At 49.3% G+C, this 16747-nt stretch overlaps 1 protein-coding gene across 1 annotated transcript in view; it reads left to right on the forward strand.

Moving 5' to 3' along the window:
- Positions 1 to 952: 952 nt before the first annotated feature.
- Adamts13 (ADAM metallopeptidase with thrombospondin type 1 motif 13) overlaps positions 953 to 16747 on the forward strand; it is a 29093-nt gene continuing 13298 nt past the window's right edge. The window contains 18 exon segments of the mRNA XM_034495921.2: positions 953 to 1142; positions 1408 to 1477; positions 3126 to 3274; positions 5855 to 5938; positions 6180 to 6304; positions 6431 to 6577; positions 8553 to 8699; positions 9113 to 9275; positions 10424 to 10528; positions 11157 to 11308; positions 11409 to 11472; positions 12548 to 12674; positions 13670 to 13818; positions 14169 to 14289; positions 14917 to 14997; positions 15778 to 15839; positions 15841 to 15955; positions 16093 to 16097. Coding sequence (XP_034351812.1) covers positions 1026 to 1142; positions 1408 to 1477; positions 3126 to 3274; positions 5855 to 5938; positions 6180 to 6304; positions 6431 to 6577; positions 8553 to 8699; positions 9113 to 9275; positions 10424 to 10528; positions 11157 to 11308; positions 11409 to 11472; positions 12548 to 12674; positions 13670 to 13818; positions 14169 to 14289; positions 14917 to 14997; positions 15778 to 15839; positions 15841 to 15955; positions 16093 to 16097 — 1983 coding nt within the window. The 5' untranslated portion in view covers positions 953 to 1025.

Raw genomic sequence — 16747 nt, forward strand, 5'->3', positions numbered from 1 at the left:
ACTGAAGGCCTAGAAGATTTCTGGAGAGTCACTTGTTTCCATTCTGTGTTAGAAGGCCAAAGAAGCTGGCTCTGATGTCACTGAAAGATGGTGCTGGCAATAGCAGCAGCAACAGAATACATATACTCAAGAGCAAGGAGTGAAAGCAAGCAGGGCTGCTGCCAGGAAGTACTCCCCACTCTGGAGGACTGTCTTCTCTCAGCTAACCTCTCCAGGAAGTACTCTTAGATCCAATTTTGTTCACAACTAAGATTAACTCCCCAAAGATTCTAACAGTAATAGGGACTGGCAGGGTGAAGGGTGTACAAGACTGTTTTGGAGCAAATGGATGAGAAATTCCCAGAAGGTGCAGTGGAATGCCAGGCAACCTGTGACAGTACTTGCAGAGATATGGGGCCACTTACCTGCTCCAGGACTCTCCCACCAGCTGCAAGTGCACACCAGGCAGACAGTCTCAAAATTATAGGAGTTGGGGCAGAGGAATGGGCTGAGGGCACAGGGTGTCTGCAAGTGCAGTATAGTGAGAGGCAGGCTCTGCCAGGGGTAAAGGGACAGGCGATCTAGACAAAGCCTGGAAATGGAGGTGCCAGAGGAGAGGCAGGCTGAGGGTCCAGAACTGCCATGTCCTTAGCACATCCTTTTATTGGTTAGTTAGAGATTCCAAAATAGCAGTCCAGGGCCTGTCCTTATACAGGAGCCCACATCCCCAGGGTCCTATTTAGGGCTTGCTCTTGTCCAGACTGAACTGCTAGACTAGACACTCCCAGGAGGCTAGATGTGCACAGTTGGAACTTTCCTAGTGCAGGACATGGTTAGGGTGCTCTTCAACTGGGAATCATTCCAGGCAAGTTCCTAGTAGAAGCTACTTGCTGCCTACCCCATAACCCTGCCCTGGGAGGAAGCTCCCAAGAGTAAATACTGCCCAAAGTCCCGCCCAGCCAGCAAGTGAAGTCTGTCACATTGTACACTAACCAGAATCCCAGTCACTAGGTCTCCTGTTCAGCCATCGGCTGCCTTTTCTAAGTATGAGCCAGCTTTGCCTATGGTTGATGTGCCAGCCTTTTCATGCTGCCAGTATCAGAGGAATCCTCACTGGTGCCATCTTCATTCTGGGCTGCTGGGGGCTCTCTGATTTCCAGAAGGTGGGATCACACAAGATCTGGTGTTGGGTGTTACAATCACTTTAGAGAGGGGGATGCCAAAAGCTCTTGGGTGGAGTGGTTGTGATATTTCTGCTTGAAGATAAGGAGATTCGTTTACTCTGGTAACGAGACAGACTCCATTTTGTTGCAGCCCTGTGTGGACTGATCTGCACTGCCCCCTCATTCTCTGTCCCTATATCTCTGTTGTCCTCTCTTCTTGCCCTTGTCTCCTTTCTCCTTCTCTTCTATGTCATTTGTTTTGCAGAGTTTTCTTCAGGATCTGAAGCCCAAGGGCATATCTTCTTACTTTGGCCGCCATGCCGCTCCACTCACAGGTAATTGTCCTGATGTGCTCAGAGCCAGGGGAGTTTCTTGAGCCCTGGGGGGATCGAGAGAGTTCCCACTGAGTCAGAGCCGTGAGGGTTCTGGTGGTCACGGAAGGAAGAAGCCAGAGAAGCTAGTCTGTTAATCAGCATCATTGCTTCCTGCCAACTTGATAACAAGTTGTTCTGGGCGTTCTGGCTGCACTGGAGTCCTGACCCCAGGCTTCTGTTTAGTATCACATGTGGGGGCGGGGGAGTGGTTCATTGGCTGGCCTCCTTAGCCTGTGGATGGCCTCTAGGGGACTGGCTGACTTTCAGGAACTTGTCACTTCTGGCCATAGCTGTAAATATTTATTCATTCTTTGGGTACAAGGTGAGTGACAGGCCCAGCTACTCTGGCTCCTGCCCTGAAGTGCTCCTCATGGTGAAAGCTTTCCCATGACCTAGAGCCCTGCCTCTCAGGATGCCATCCCTTTTCTCAGAGGAACAGTTGGTGGTTTTGATTAAAACCGTGGTTGGGGATAGATTGTGGAGCCAGCTCATTTGGTAAAGTGCTTCTGTGTGTGGAAACATGAGGGCCCGAGTTCTAGTCCTAGTGTACCTGGGCAGGGTAGCACACATTTCTCATTCCAGTTCTGAAGAGAGGCAAAACCCAGTGTGCATAATTCCAAGACCACAGAAAAACTGTTCACAAAGGGTATATCTCATAATCCTTTCTATTCTAACCACTAGCCAGAAAAATACACAGGCCAGCAACCTAGCTGGTCATGAGACCCAGGTCTCAGTGAAAGATTTTGTCTTAAAAAACAAGATGGATGAGTCCTGAGGAACAAGACCTGAAGTTGACTTCTGGCCTCCATACACACCACATAGATGTTGGCAAGGTCAAGAGACACATGAGGCTAGGAGTCAGGGTACAGATGATTAGAGGTTGGCCTCCCACTTACAACAAGTTTTTCTGAGGGCTGGGCAGGATACACAGTGTCTGGATCATTGGGTCTGCACACCTCTGGGCTCCTGAAGGTCTGGGACACTGTTCCCTGGGGTCCTAGTCCTTTACACTCCAGAAGACAGTAAGCACTGAGCTGGATTCCTGAGGTCCAGGGACCAGAGCTGTCTGTCCTCCTTCCTGCTGGCTCACTTACAGAACAACTGTTTCAAGGCTTAGACTACTTTGCTAAGAACTGATCCAGCCCCCAGGCAAGGTCCAAAGAGAGCAGGCAGCTTGCAGTCCACCCACTCTGGATGCTAGAAGAGTACGATTCTTATGCAGGACCCTTCTCAGGCCTGTATTCCTCCCTCCCTCTCACCAAAGAAAGAATCCTGGACTCCTCCTCCTTAGCAAGAGGGTCCCAGATGGGAGTAGCAGGGGAAGGGAGGTGGATCCGGTCTCAAGCAGGGCCTCAATTCATTGAAGCTCTGCTTCCTACTAGTGAGAAGGGGCTTGGGAACCATGTTGTGGAGTCCTAGAAGAACTCTAGTTTCTTTCCCGCCTGAGCTGGGACTTCTATTCACACCTTCACCAACTCCTCATGCTGAGAACTGGGGCCCTGGGAGTGGACATAAAATTGACCATTTGACTGGTCAGCCCTTTTCTGTTAGCTCCAAACACCTGCTTTCTAAAACTTTTGTCCTCAGTCTTTCCTCCCCTCCCTCCCAGGCCATCCTTCCTCTCACCTCCAGAGACTGAGGCGGAGAAGGACATTGGAGGACATTCTGCACCTGGAACTCCTGGTAGCTGTGGGCCCTGATGTTTACCAGGCTCATCAGGAGGACACAGAGCGCTATGTGCTCACTAATCTCAATATCGTGAGTGCAGCTGGGCTGGCAATGGCTGGTACAGGAAGGTGGGCTCAGGGTCTCTGGTAGATCTGTGGGCTTTCCCTCCAAGCCACTGGACAGCAGGGCCCCTGCTCACATAAAAAAAGTCAGTACATTTGAACACAGTGTGTTGAATTCTCCCATAGAAGCTGAGGGTCAGCTGGAGCTCGTGACCCTGTAGACAAGGGGAAGTCACTACTGTCCCCCTCTTCCCTCTTCTCACTGCACCAAAGGTAGACAAAGTCAGGGAATCCCTTCCAACACCAGAGTCTTCCCCATAGTCTCTTACTTCTGCCCTAATGTTCATTTGGCCAACAGGAGGCTCAGTCTATATATACTGCTCTCGTCAGGACTCTTGCCTCTGTCTTAGGGAGGCACAGGGCGTGGAGCACTCAAGGTGTGAACAGGTGTTATTCTGGCTGATATGTGAGGCTTCATTTCTTACAGACTCCTCCTCTCTGTGATCTAATGGGTGAGAGAGCAGAAGTGCCTCACACCATTAACCTGTATGTCAGAATGGCAGTGGCAACGTGCCAGCCAGTATCCTGTTAGAGAAGACTACCATCCATATGGTACACATAGAACACACATGAGATATGACTGTCCCAGGCCAGCAGAAACTCACACTCTACAAATGGTGATCACGAGTATTCATATGGTATCACTAGAACCAATATGAACACTCAGAAGGCAGAGGCAGGCGAATTTCTGTGAGTTTGAGGCCAGCCTGGTCTACAGAGTAAGTTCCAAGACAGTCAGGGCCACACAGAGAAACCCTGTCTTGAAAAAACAAAAAATAAAACTAGAACCAATATGAAGAAAGTGATTGAGTCCATTTGCTGGAGCAGTGTCTTCAAAATATTGATTATTTAAGCATACATCTATAAGCCCAGCATACAGAAGACTGAGACAGGAAAATCACAAGTTTAAGGCCAGCTTGGTTCTTTGGGCTATCTCAAAAAAAAAAAAAAAAAAGGAAGGAAGGAAGGAAGGAAGGAAGAGAGAGAGAGAGAGAGAGAGAGAGAGAGAGAGAGAGAAAGGAAATGGCTCAGCAGGTGACAGTGCTTGCCACCAAGTATATTGACCTGAATTTAATCCCAGAACCCACATGGTAGAAGGAGACAGCCAATCCTGCAAGTTGTCCTTTGACCTCCATATGTGTGCTCATACACTAAATAAATAAATGTAAACCAATTTAAAAAAAAATCTGATAAACTGATTCTAGGTACTAGTTCCAGCCAGTGACTAACAGATCCAGGCTCCTCCTCTTTTCTCGGGCCTGCTGCAGAGAAGGGAAGGGTGGTGGCCATGAAGAGACCCAGGCTGTAGCTCTGGGGCAACATCTGGCCCACCTCCATTGCTTTCTATAGAATGGCTCCGGGTTCAGCCTGGCCACCCTTTTTGGGAGAAAGGAAAAGTCTTCTTTGCATCCACCTCGCCAGTCTTAGGGCCAACAATCCCCTGCTGCCACACTGTCTACGCCAGGCCTTCCCTCCCATTTACAGATATGGTCCAAGGCCAGACAAGCTGTAGGCTTTCTGTATACAGGCCCCTGGGGTAATGTTTTCTTAGTGAAAATGGTTCCCTCTGCCAACTGGAAACCATTGTCTCTAACTTTTGGGGTCCTTCTCTTCAATTTTAAGTTACCAAAACTAGGTTTCCTAGTCATTGATATGTGTTGGGAGAGGGGTTCTCAACCTGTGGGTCATGACCCCTACTATCATTAAAAAATATAGATATTTGCATTACAATTCATAACAGCAGCAAAATGAAGTAGCAACAAAAATAATTTTATGGTTGGGGGTCACCACAAAATGAACTGTACCAAAGGGTCACAGCACTAGAAAGGCTAAGAACCACTCACTGGCTTAGGAGGACTAGGCAGGTGGTACCTGAACCAGGATATCTATAGTTTTATTCTCTCTCTCTCTCTCTTGTTTTTAATAGTGTTGGGACTTCTCATTATGTAGACTAGGCTGTTTTCTTTTAAAGATTTTATTTATTTTATATATGTGATGAGTACACTGTAGCTGTCTTCAGACACACCATAAGAGGGCCTCAGATCCCATTACAGATGGTTGTCAGCAACCATGTGGTTGCTGGGAATTGAACTCAGGACCTCTGGAAGAGCAGTCAGTTCTCTTAACCGCTGAGCCATCTCTCCAGCCTCCTAGTTTTATTCTCTTAATCTGCTAACCAGGCAAGGCTTGATTTCCACCTCATAAGACAGAAAGCCTATAAAGAAACAGGCTCATTGCTTAGTGACCTGAGCCCATGGCCAGGCAAAGGCAGGGCTTAGATTCAAACTTAGGCCAGCAATCAGCTCTTTGTGTTAGATGGTCTTCCCAAGGCATAAACTAGAGAAAGACTCGGAGCCTCATCTGACTGCCTACAGCCCACTACACAGACAAGATTTCAGCTTCCCACTAGCCCTAACCTCCATGGGGCACCCTCTCCACCACCACTCCTGCCACTGAGGCTCCTGGACTCACTGTGAACACCATGTGTTGCCTCCCTCCCTCTTTCCCTTCCTCTCTCCTTCCCTCCCTCCCTTGTTGCCATCTTCAGGGGTCAGAACTGTTGAGAAACCCATCCTTAGGGGCTCAGTTCCAGGTACACCTGGTCAAGTTGATCATCCTCTCTAACTTGGAGGTAGGTACAAACCCTGACTCCGTTCCCTTCATCCTTTCCTGAAGAACTGGTAGAAGCTGGTAACTGTGGGGCTTAGCTGGACAGACAGCTCTCCAGGAGCTTCTCAGGGCCTCAGTTTCTCTGTCTGTAAGGTGGGGTAGTAGTAGAATTGTTATAATATGGAAGCACTGAGAAGCATGCTAGCAACAGTCAGCACTATCCTTGGTACCACATCCATAGGAACGGGCTCTTTGTTCTCTAGAGTACTCCAAATATCACAACCAACATCACCTCATCCTTGATGAGTGTCTGTGAGTGGAGCCAGACGATCAACCCCCACGATGACAGAGATCCAAGCCATGCTGACCTGATTCTCTATATAACCAGGTATCTGACTGAGGTCCCCACTGGAGTGCTGCTTTCTTAAGAGGGCTGCACTATGAACTTCCCTGCATTCTGCACCAGCAACATGGCTGCTGGAGCCGTCTGTGTGATTCTTTTTTTCTTATCAAGGTTTGACCTGGAGTTGCCTGATGGTAACCAGCAGGTTCGGGGGGTCACCCAGCTGGGAGGTGCCTGCTCCCCTTCCTGGAGTTGCCTTATCACTGAGGACACTGGCTTTGACCTAGGGGTCACCATCGCCCATGAGATTGGGCACAGGTATGTGGCCTCATTAGTTATCCCCAGACTGGTCAGGGAGCTGGTCTGAACCCCAAGGTCAAGCTCTGTGGCCTAGGCAGGCAGCAAATCTTTGCAGAGCCAGTCAGAAGCCTATACCTCTAAGTGTCTTGGTAGGGGAAAGCTGAGATAGGGGAAATCTGATGCTTCTTGATCACTGAGTGACTAACTTGAACTCTTTTTTTTCTAGATAAACAGCTATTAGAAAACAATACTTTAATATTTAAGTTTCTAAGATGTATTTGTAGGGGGGTGTTGAGAGAAGAAGGATGTGTGGGTAAGGGTCATGCCACACCATGCATGTAGAGGTCAGAAGACAACTTTGCAGAGTTGGTTCTCGCCTTTACATAGGTTCTGGGACTTGAACTCAGATCATCAGGCGTGCGTAGCAAATGCGTTACCCACTGAGCCATCCAGAAAATAAGTCTTATTGGAAATTCCAGTAAGAAAAAAAAAAAAAAGACTGAAGATTATCCTAAGTCCATGCAATGTCTTAGCTACTGTTCTAATGCTGTGAAGAGACATCACGACCAAGGCAACACTTATAAAAGAAAGCATTTAATTGGGGGCTCGCTTACAGTTTCAGAGGGAGCATGGTGCCACACAAGCAGGCATGATGCTGGAGCGATAGCTGAGAGCTTTATATCCTGACCCACAGGAAGTCAGGCAGAGATAGGAAGACCTGGGCCTGGCACAGGCTTTTGGAACCCCAAATTCCACCTCTAGCCACGCACCTACTTCCAAAGAGCGACATCTCCTAATCTTTCCAAACATTTCATCAGTTGGGGGCTTAACACGCAAATACATGGGGGCAGGTGCTTTCTTATTTAAATACCACACACCACTTATGGAGATGTCTTTTCAGATCTACATTTAATTGTGGTCATTAATATGCACATCGGACTTGTGCAATACAATGTTTGTTATTTTGATTCTATTTTGGTTTTTAAGACAAGATCTCACAGGCCGCTTGGTCATCTGTCAAATGCTGGGTAGGATTATGGGTGTGTGCCACCAGCCCACAGAACTCTTGTCTTTTAGTATACCCATATATCCCACATATTTCTCAGTTCACAGATCTCTTATGCTTTGTGTTTGTTTGTTTTGTACATACAACGTAATCCCAGGTTGGACAGTTAGGGTGCTTCTGAGTCCTTGCTTCTGTGTGTAGTCTGTATTCTTGTTGGCAAATCTTTATCCATTTGCATTATCAGTTTATCTAGAGTGATGTGGTTTTCTTTTTGAATGTTAGTTGTTTTAGTCATTGCTGCTAGGAAAATAATATCCAATTGTTATAAAACATCAAATGATATGGAGATTTTTCAGAGCATAAAATGAAAGTTTCTCTCCTGGTAGCCTACCAACTGTGCACTGGTATAGGCTCCCCAGAGCTGGAGCCAGGCTCTTCAGACTTCCCCGAGGATCTGGCCCCAGCACCTCTTGCAGTGCCTCACCCCCCAGCCTCTCAGGCTCCCAAGTCTGTTCTGCATAAAGTGTGGGGATGATATTCAGGACCTTGCCTCAGAAACCCCACCACCTGGGAACAGAAAGGAATACAGCAAAATCTTCTCAATCTTCTCAACCACAAGGCAGCTGCAGTGTGGATAGATTTCCCAAAGTCAAACACATCCAGGCCATCAGCCACCAGAAGGGTAACCTGTTGACCCCCAGGCCTCTACTTGCTCCTGGTTCCCACTTCTACACTCCAGACTTGTAACCATGGATTAGGTCAGCTTGTCTATCATCAAAGTTTTTGCTATTTATTAGTCAAAGGAAGAAAGAAGCCACCCTGCTCAACCAGCTCTCCTCCCTTCCTCATGTAGGTGGGAAACTGAGGCAGGGCCTCCAGGACTCCTGCTGGGCTGGCTTGGCTAGTAGCAGGGTCCAAGTCCAGGAGACACAAAGGTGGCCCTGACCCAGCCCCAGCTGGCTACTCTAGAATTTCTTCTGCCCACAGCTTCGGGCTGGACCATGATGGTGCTCCAGGCAGAGGCAGCACCTGTGAGGCCAGTGGCCATGTGATGGCATCTGATGGCGCAGTGCCTACTGGAGGGGCCCTGGTGTGGTCCACCTGCAGCCAAAGGCAGCTGCAGCACCTGCTCAGGTACAGCCTCCACCTAGCTCTTACCCCATCCCACTCTGTGTTATTTCCTGTCCCCAACCCTACTCTGTCCCTCCATCAGTTCCTGCAGCCCCTCCATCCCTCCTCTGTCATTCTTCCCCACTTTCTTGAACTCACTCTTCTATCCCATCTCACTCCTGGGTCCACCCCTCAATTGTCCCTTGTTCTCCACACCACCACCACCCTGCCTCTTCCTTCCACCCTTCCATGACAGATCTTTCCTGTCCATTGGTTCATGGACTTCTCCTCCATTCTCTTTCCACCCCCCCCCATCTTCTTCATCCTACATTTTGTTGGGCTTCTACCCAGCTAACGTCCCCAGCCCCATATCTGCTACCTTATGCTGACCCCACTGGTGTCCACTCAGGTTTTGAGCTCTGCCTCATCTGTCACAGCGCAGGGCAAATGCACTGCTTCTGGGACCCGCCTGGACTGCAGTCAGGACTTACAGGGCACCAGCTGGTGGCACAGCCTGGCCTCTACTACAGTGTAGATGATCAGTGTCGTGTGGCTTTCGGCTCGGGGGCTATCGCCTGCACCTTCTCCAGGGAGGGTCTGGTGAGTCCACCCATCCATAACACCCAGTCTCACTCCACTCAGCTCACTTCCCTGTAGTGTGCTGACCCCCTGCCCCTTGGGCATCGGGCACCGGTGAGGGCCACTCCAGGGCTCACATGTTTGATGCTCACAGCTCATCAATGTTGTGCCTAATCTTGTCTAATGCTTGTGTTTAGTTTATTAAGTAAGAACTGTATGCATGTGTGTGAGTGTGCCACAGTACACTTTTGGCGGTGGAAGACAACTGTGCAGACTGCATTCTTTCCTCAGGTGACTAAGCTTGCATTATGGTCATTTTTACCCACCTCACCCACTGTCCTCTTGGACATATTAAACATTTTATAAAAACTAAAGTCCCTACATTTTTGTTTGACTTTGACTTAAAGATGTAGTTGTTTCTGGCACAAAGACATCTAACTTGTGGGGGTGGCTCAGCACAAAGGGCTTCCAAGAGGCAGAGGCCTCCAGGCTCCTACACAGCGTAGGAATGTGGCTCCCAGCAGCTGTATATGGAGAGGCCAGAGTTCCCCGAGGCAGACTTCCTCCTTTCCTCTTTGCCCAGACAAGCCCCTTTCTTCCTCCAGAGAAGCATGAAGAACTATGGTTAGGGGCTGGGCATGTAGTTTAGTGGGTAAAGTTTGCCCTTTACTGGTGTATTCAAAGCCCCAAATCTGGTGATGGGCTGAATAAACTGGGCATGGTGGCACATACATGTAATCACAGAATTCTAGAAGTGGAGGCAGGGGAAGGAGCCAGGGAGGAGGCAGAAGTCAAGGCCATCCTTGGCTTCATAAGGAGTTCAAGGCTAGCCTGGGCTAGAGACCTTATATTTTAAAAGTTACATTTAGTATTTTTGTAAAATGTAAAAATCTCTGAATTATTATGTTTATTGACCTATGTTAGAATATGTATCTTTTATTTAAAAGTTTATTTTTCTCTTCTGATTTTAAGTATTAAGACATTTTCATGGCCCCCCAGAAGCATGACCGGCCCTGGCAAGTTCCATCCTGCTTCTTGTTCTTAATGGACAAGTCAGTCAGCTGTGATTCTTTTTCTCCCAGGCCACTCATCTGAGCAGGGCATTGATTCATCTGGAAGGGGCACTGAGCAGGCAACCTCTTAGTGGACTACCTGTGCGTCTCTCTTAGGATGCATGCCAGGCTCTGTCCTGCCACACAGACCCCCTGGACCAAAGCAGCTGCAGCCGCCTCCTTGTTCCTCTCCTGGATGGGACAGAATGTGGTGTGGAGAAGGTCCAGTACTGGGAGGGATGAAGCTTGTGAGGGGGCGGGGAGTCTGTGTGTAGGGGAGAGAGCAGGGGTGGGGTGAGTATGGGACTGGAAAAGAGCATCCAGATCCTCTGCTTTGCACTCCCCACGCTTTTCCTGAGTGGGGTCTTACAGAGCTTCCACTCCAAGGCGCTGTACCTCTTCTCATCCACTCCCTACAGCCCTCTGTCATCAGAGAAGAGTCTGTTGAGTGACAGCAAGCTCTAAGCATCCCCGCTCAGATAACCCTTGCTCTCATTACCTGTACTATCTCCTAGGGTTAGTTTTCCCCTTTCACTGGGTACTTCCCAGCCTGATGTCCTTCCTTAGCATTTGCTCCCAAACAGAATGAGGTATGTGATTGTGCCCCATGTCCCTCTGTGCCCCATGCCTCTGTAGAGAGTACCTGTGTATGAGGTCTCTGTGTGTTTTGGGAGATCTCTATGTCTATTGGAAGACCCTGTGTGTGGTCCTTATGTACTGGTGGTCTCTGTGTTGGGGTGCTCCCTGTCAGTGAGGTCTCTCAGTGTGGCAAGGTCCCTCAGTATGCTGGCTGCATCCTGTGTGTGCTGGATCCCTGTGGGAAAGGGAGAGAGACTGTTCTGCTTTGCAGTGGTGCTCCAAGGCTCGCTGTCGCTCCCTTGCTGAGCTGGCTCCTGTGGCTGCGGTACATGGACACTGGTCTAGCTGGGGCCCCCCTAGTCCTTGCTCTCGATCCTGTGGAGGAGGTGTGATCACCAGGAGGCGGTGGTGCAACAACCCCAGGTACCTACAGGAGGTTTCCCGGCAAGGAGTGCATCTGCATCCCACTCTCTGGGAGCAGCAGTGGTCACTTCTCATCCCTTTGTTCTGTGGGCATTTCTAGGCCTGCATTTGGGGGACGTGCATGTGTGGGTGAGGACCTCCAGGCTACGATGTGCAACACGCAGGTAGGCTGATCTCCTAGCTGAGAGGGTGGATAAGAGTTAGCCACCAGAATGGCTGACCCATGGACTCATGCCTCCCTTTTGAGGGGCACAGTGGTTAGCAAAGACACCACGTGACTGTTTTTCACCCAGAGTTCACCTTTGAGATGACACCTTTGATATGACATCTCTGTGATGAGAACTGGCTATGGCAATGGGGTCCCAGGAGTGCACAGTGAGAAGTGTTTAATTTGACACTGATGTGAAATGCATCTTGTTTAGTCAACCATTTCAAGGTGCAGTGCATCGGCACTGAACACACAAGGGGTGCCGTGTAAATACTGCCTCTATCTGGTTCCAAACATACCCTTCACCCCAGAGGAACATCTCACACCAGTAAGCAGCCTCCCCTTCCCACCTAGTAGCTCCAACCTGCTTTCTGTCTTATGCATTTGCTTGTTCTGAGAATCTCATTTAAACACTATCTTGCAAGAGTCAGCTTCTCAATATGGCGTAACATTTTCGAGTGTTGTTCATGTCGTACTATGAGTCAGCACATCACTTCCATTTGAGGCTGAAGAGCAGTCCATGATATGGATGGTGCTTCTGGCTTTCTTCATCATTTCCATTGTTTGGGTCATTTGTTCTTTAAGGCAACAGCGAGTCCAGCTGCTGTAAATGAGTTGGCTTGACTTTCTGTGACAAAACACCACAGGCAGAGTAATTTGTCAACAACAGAAATTAATTTCCCATGATTCTGGAGTCTGAAAGTCCAAAAAAGGCCCTGGCCAGCTTGGCACCCACTTCCCAATGGTTCCTTTTGCCCATCCTACAAAAGTCTGGAATACATGGTTCTCACATGGTAGAGGGGACAAAAGGGACAGAAGTCCCCAAGTGCCACACTGTGTCCTGTTTTCCTCTTCCTGCTGCTGCTGAGTCCTGAACAGATTATCTGGAAGTTCCCCTTATCGATACTGAGCAGCGATAAGCCACAGTCTGTGGCTGAGTTACTTGTCTCTTGACCCTGCATGCAGGATGCATGCTGTCTCTCATTGGCAAGGACCCTGCCTGTTACCTGTCTTCTGCCCCTTCTGGCCAGGCTTGTGAGAAGACTCAGCTGGAGTTTATGTCCGAGCAGTGTGCCCAGACAGACAGACAGCCACTGGAACTTTCCCAAGGCACTGCCTCCTTCTACCACTGGGATGCTGCCATGCAGTATAGTCAAGGTGGGCTGTGGGCCTGTGAGAGCAAGGCCCTGGAGACTTCTGCCAGGCAGAGCTCTTCAGGTTAGTCAGTGCCTTAGCTATTGTCTTGCTGCTGAGATAAAAGATAAAATACCCCAGAAAAATCAACTTCAAGAAGGAAGGATTTAGTCTGACTCAGGGTTCCAAGGTATAGTCCACTGTGGCAGGGAAGTTGTAGCAGGAGGCGGAGGAAGCTAGTTATTATTACACCTGAAGCCAGGAAACAGAGACACAGACAGACAGAGAGATACAGACAGACAGACAGACAGACAGACAGACAGACAGACGGGGGAGGGGTCTTTCTTCAATTAATCTAACCAAGATAGTCTCTTGAAGTAGGACCAGAAACTAAAAGAGGGTATCAGACCCCATTACAGATGGTTGTGAGCCACCATGTGGTTGCTGGGAATTGAACTCAGGACCTTTGGAAAGGCAGTCAGTGCTCTTAACCACTGAGCCATCTCTCCAGCCTCCAATCTAGATAATTTCTTACAGCATATCTAGAGGTTTGTCTTCTAGGTGGCAACTGTGGATCCTGTCAAGTTGAAAATTAGCATTAACACTCCAATGCAGGTTGGCAGGCTTGACTCAAGCTCTGGCAACCCACAGACCATGGATTGCTCTTTGGTTTGGTCTGGACTCCCTAGATAATAAGCAGTGAGGTTCTATTTTAGAAGCATCTTCTTCTGGGCTTGTTAGCATTTAGGAGATACTTCAGGAGAAATGCACTTGTGATTCTTGGATAATAACCCAGTAGCCATGATTATGAGACCATAATATAAGATGGCCTTGGAGGGAAAACAGTGGCCCTGGCCACACATGCGAAGTGCGTAGTTAGCTGAGGTTGGCAGGACAGCCTTCTTGGACCTTATCTGGCAGGGTTACTAGAGCAGATCCCAAGGGACCGTCCTACTTAGCTCACTGACCTCCTTATTCATCTTTGAACAGCAGACTTCCTTGCCACTCTGCCATTCTAGGAGATGCTCTGTGCAGACACATGTGCTGGGCTGTTGGAGAAAGCTTCATTGTCAGCCGTGGAGACAGTTTCCTAGATGGGACCCGTTGTGTGCCAAGTGGTCCTCAGGAGGATGGGACCCTAAGCCTCTGTTTGTCGGGCAGCTGCAGGGTAGGTGTGTGGACAACCCAGGTACCCCTGTCCTTGTGGATTCAAGGCTTTCTTGTCCTAGTAGAAGGCTTCTGGGTGAGAGGAAAGAGGAAATGATCTATGGGGATCTCAGTGGAGCTGTCCTGGGTTTGCTGGGGAGTATTGTTGGGAGCAGGATGGAACTTGGAGTCAGCCTATAGACTACAGCCCAAAAAGGAATGTCATCATGTGAGTTCCTTAGGGGTTTTGTAGATATCAGGAGCTTCAATGAAGCTACAGAGAGTTTTGTGAATCTCAGAGTCTGCTGGCTGTGGTACCAGGAAAACCAGCACCCCAATAACACAGGCTTTCCATCATCCCTCTTTGCACAGACCTTTGGCTGTGATGGCAGGATGGACTCCCAGCAGGTTTGGGATATGTGCCAGGTGTGTGGAGGAGACAATAGCACCTGCAGTTCACAGAATGGCTCTTTCACAGCTGGGAGAGCTAGAGGTAGGGCTTGCCCTTACATAGAGGGTGGGTTTCCTATCCCTCTGCAGGGATCCAGCACCCAAAGCATTAGTCTGGGCTGCTCAGGGCACAGCACCCACATGCTGGCCCAGCCCTGGGTACCTCCCTGTATATTTCAGTTCATTCTTCTCTGACGTTTCAAACTCCAGCAACATTGCCTCTGCAACCAGGCTTGTAGCACCCCACTAAGTTCTTCACTGTAGCTGTGATGGGGGTGGGGAGAGAAGTAGCAGACTCTGAATAATTGTCAGATCACCTCTTCCTTCCCACTCAGAAGTCCCAGCAGGAGGATTCAGTGGACAACGGGGATGCAACCTTGGCTTTGCTGTGTATAGATAAAGTAAAAAAATCATTTGCCAGTACTGAATTGCAAGATCAGCAAAGAACTTGGGCTCTGTCTCTCTGGCTGTGCCTGAAGCTAAGAACCTTGGGTCTGGTCTATGCTCCTGGCCTGGGCAGTGTCCTTGCAGGTGGCCCTATCATAGAGATTCATTGCCACCAAAACCAGCCAATGACACTGTTAAGTCTTTCCAGCTGGGCTTCTCTTCTTTGGTAGTGGTATAGGTGACTACAAAACCCAAGAAACCCTCTTGCTCTGTTTGTCCCTAGAATATGTCACGTTCCTGATAGTTACTCCCAATATGACCAGCGTGCACATCGTCAACCGCAGGCCTCTCTTCACACACTTGGGTGAGATGGCAGAGGATCCTTCCCTGCACTTAGTTACCTATGTCTTAGTCACTCTTGATACCCACTGCAAGGTGGGAGGAACCCCAACTCCCAGACCATACTGAGAGTTGCTGCACTCAGAGCTAAGCTTATCCTACGGGGAGGGAAGGATAAAGGTTAAAATTGCCTGAAAAGGAATATGGTAGCTGAGCATGGGGGGAGCAGCTTGAAAGCCCCAGGCCCCAGGAACTGGTGCTTTCCAGCACCAGGGCATGACAATCCCAGAGGATGACCATCTCAGGAATCTGGCCCTTGAAGAGTTTTCACTGGACTCCTTTTAAAGATCCTGTCCCATTAGACTTCTCCTTTGTCTCAGAGGCTGGTCTCTGATCTTAGACTACACGGAAGGGATTTTGGCCCTGGAGCCTTGTGTGAGCACACTCAGGGGAAGGCAGAAGTCACAACCCTCACCAGGTTCCAGAAAGGGGCATGGAGCCACCACTGTGGGAAAGTCTCCTGGGTGTGTTGTGTGGCAGAACTGCACATGCAGAAAGAGGGATTTGGTTAATGAAGATGCCATCTAACTGAGACACCAGAAGGTCTTAGGGTTCCTTAGGGGCAGGTCTGTAGCCTTGGAAGAGCTAACCACATTAGACCCTGTTGGCAGACAGCCTCCTGCCCCTGCCTTGCTGTTGTCCTTAAGCCTAGCCTGTGAAGAGTGGTCCTATCCTACTGAGTAGGCTGCTGGCCTGTGAAGAGGAATGGTGGCTACTCCATAGTGCTCATGGCCCTATTTCAAAGCTGTGAGGATCCAGGGCCACTACATCGTGGCTGGGAAGACCAGCATCTCGTCTAACATCACATAACCCTTCCCTTCTGGAGGACTACCGCCTGGAGTACAGAGTGACTCTCACTGAGGACCAGCTGCCCCACTTAGAGGAGATTCACATCCGGGGACCTGTCCGGGAGGACATTGAGAATCCAGGTCATCAATCAGCCAGGCTGGGGGCGTGGGGGAGTCAGCAGGCCTCTCCTGGTGACTCTGGACAACTGCTTATTTGTCTGTAATTCATTTGCTCACTTAGTAATCCTCGCAGCAGTCATTTGGAGCCCTACTACAAGTGGGGCTCTGTATAAGGTAAAATGCAACAAGAGCCATTCATGAGATTATTGTATTGCAAGTCGGTATAAATATGTGCCTGTGTCCATGGCATGCAGAAGGCCTCAGAGATCTGAGATTAGAATTGATGCTGGAATCAGGGACCACCCCCCCCCAACTAGAAAATTGTAGGGGAGCTGAAGGACTGGCCATGGGAAGTCCTCTGAAATGGGGACTAGGCCAAGCAAGGAGTCCCTGTACCAGCTGGCATGTGGGGGCCTTTCTGGGGATGGAGGGCAGCTCTTGCTTCTTTGAGAGCAGAGGCACATGAGGCCCTGAAAGATTTCTGGTAGGGATATTCTCAAAGAGATAGCTCATCTGTGTGTGTCCTTCTGTGTGCTCTGCTAAAGAAGGCGTGTGCAGATGGCCAAAGCTGAAATGGCCTGAGCCTTCACCTTATATCCTGGCCTGGAACCAGTCTGCTGAACCGTTCCCTGCCTTGACGCTATTCCTGGTCTCCTTGGCTATAGTCTGTCCCCAACCTAAACAACACTCCCATAATATCCCCACTCCAAAACTACCATCCCCTTGGTATATACCTGCTCCCCCACATTTCCCAGAGCTCCTTGACACTCAAGTCTGTCTCCTGGAGTCTGGGAACATGAATGTTTT

The sequence above is a fragment of the Arvicanthis niloticus genome, chromosome 2 (genome assembly GCF_011762505.2).
Source record: "Arvicanthis niloticus isolate mArvNil1 chromosome 2, mArvNil1.pat.X, whole genome shotgun sequence".
NCBI lineage: Eukaryota > Metazoa > Chordata > Mammalia > Rodentia > Muridae > Arvicanthis > Arvicanthis niloticus.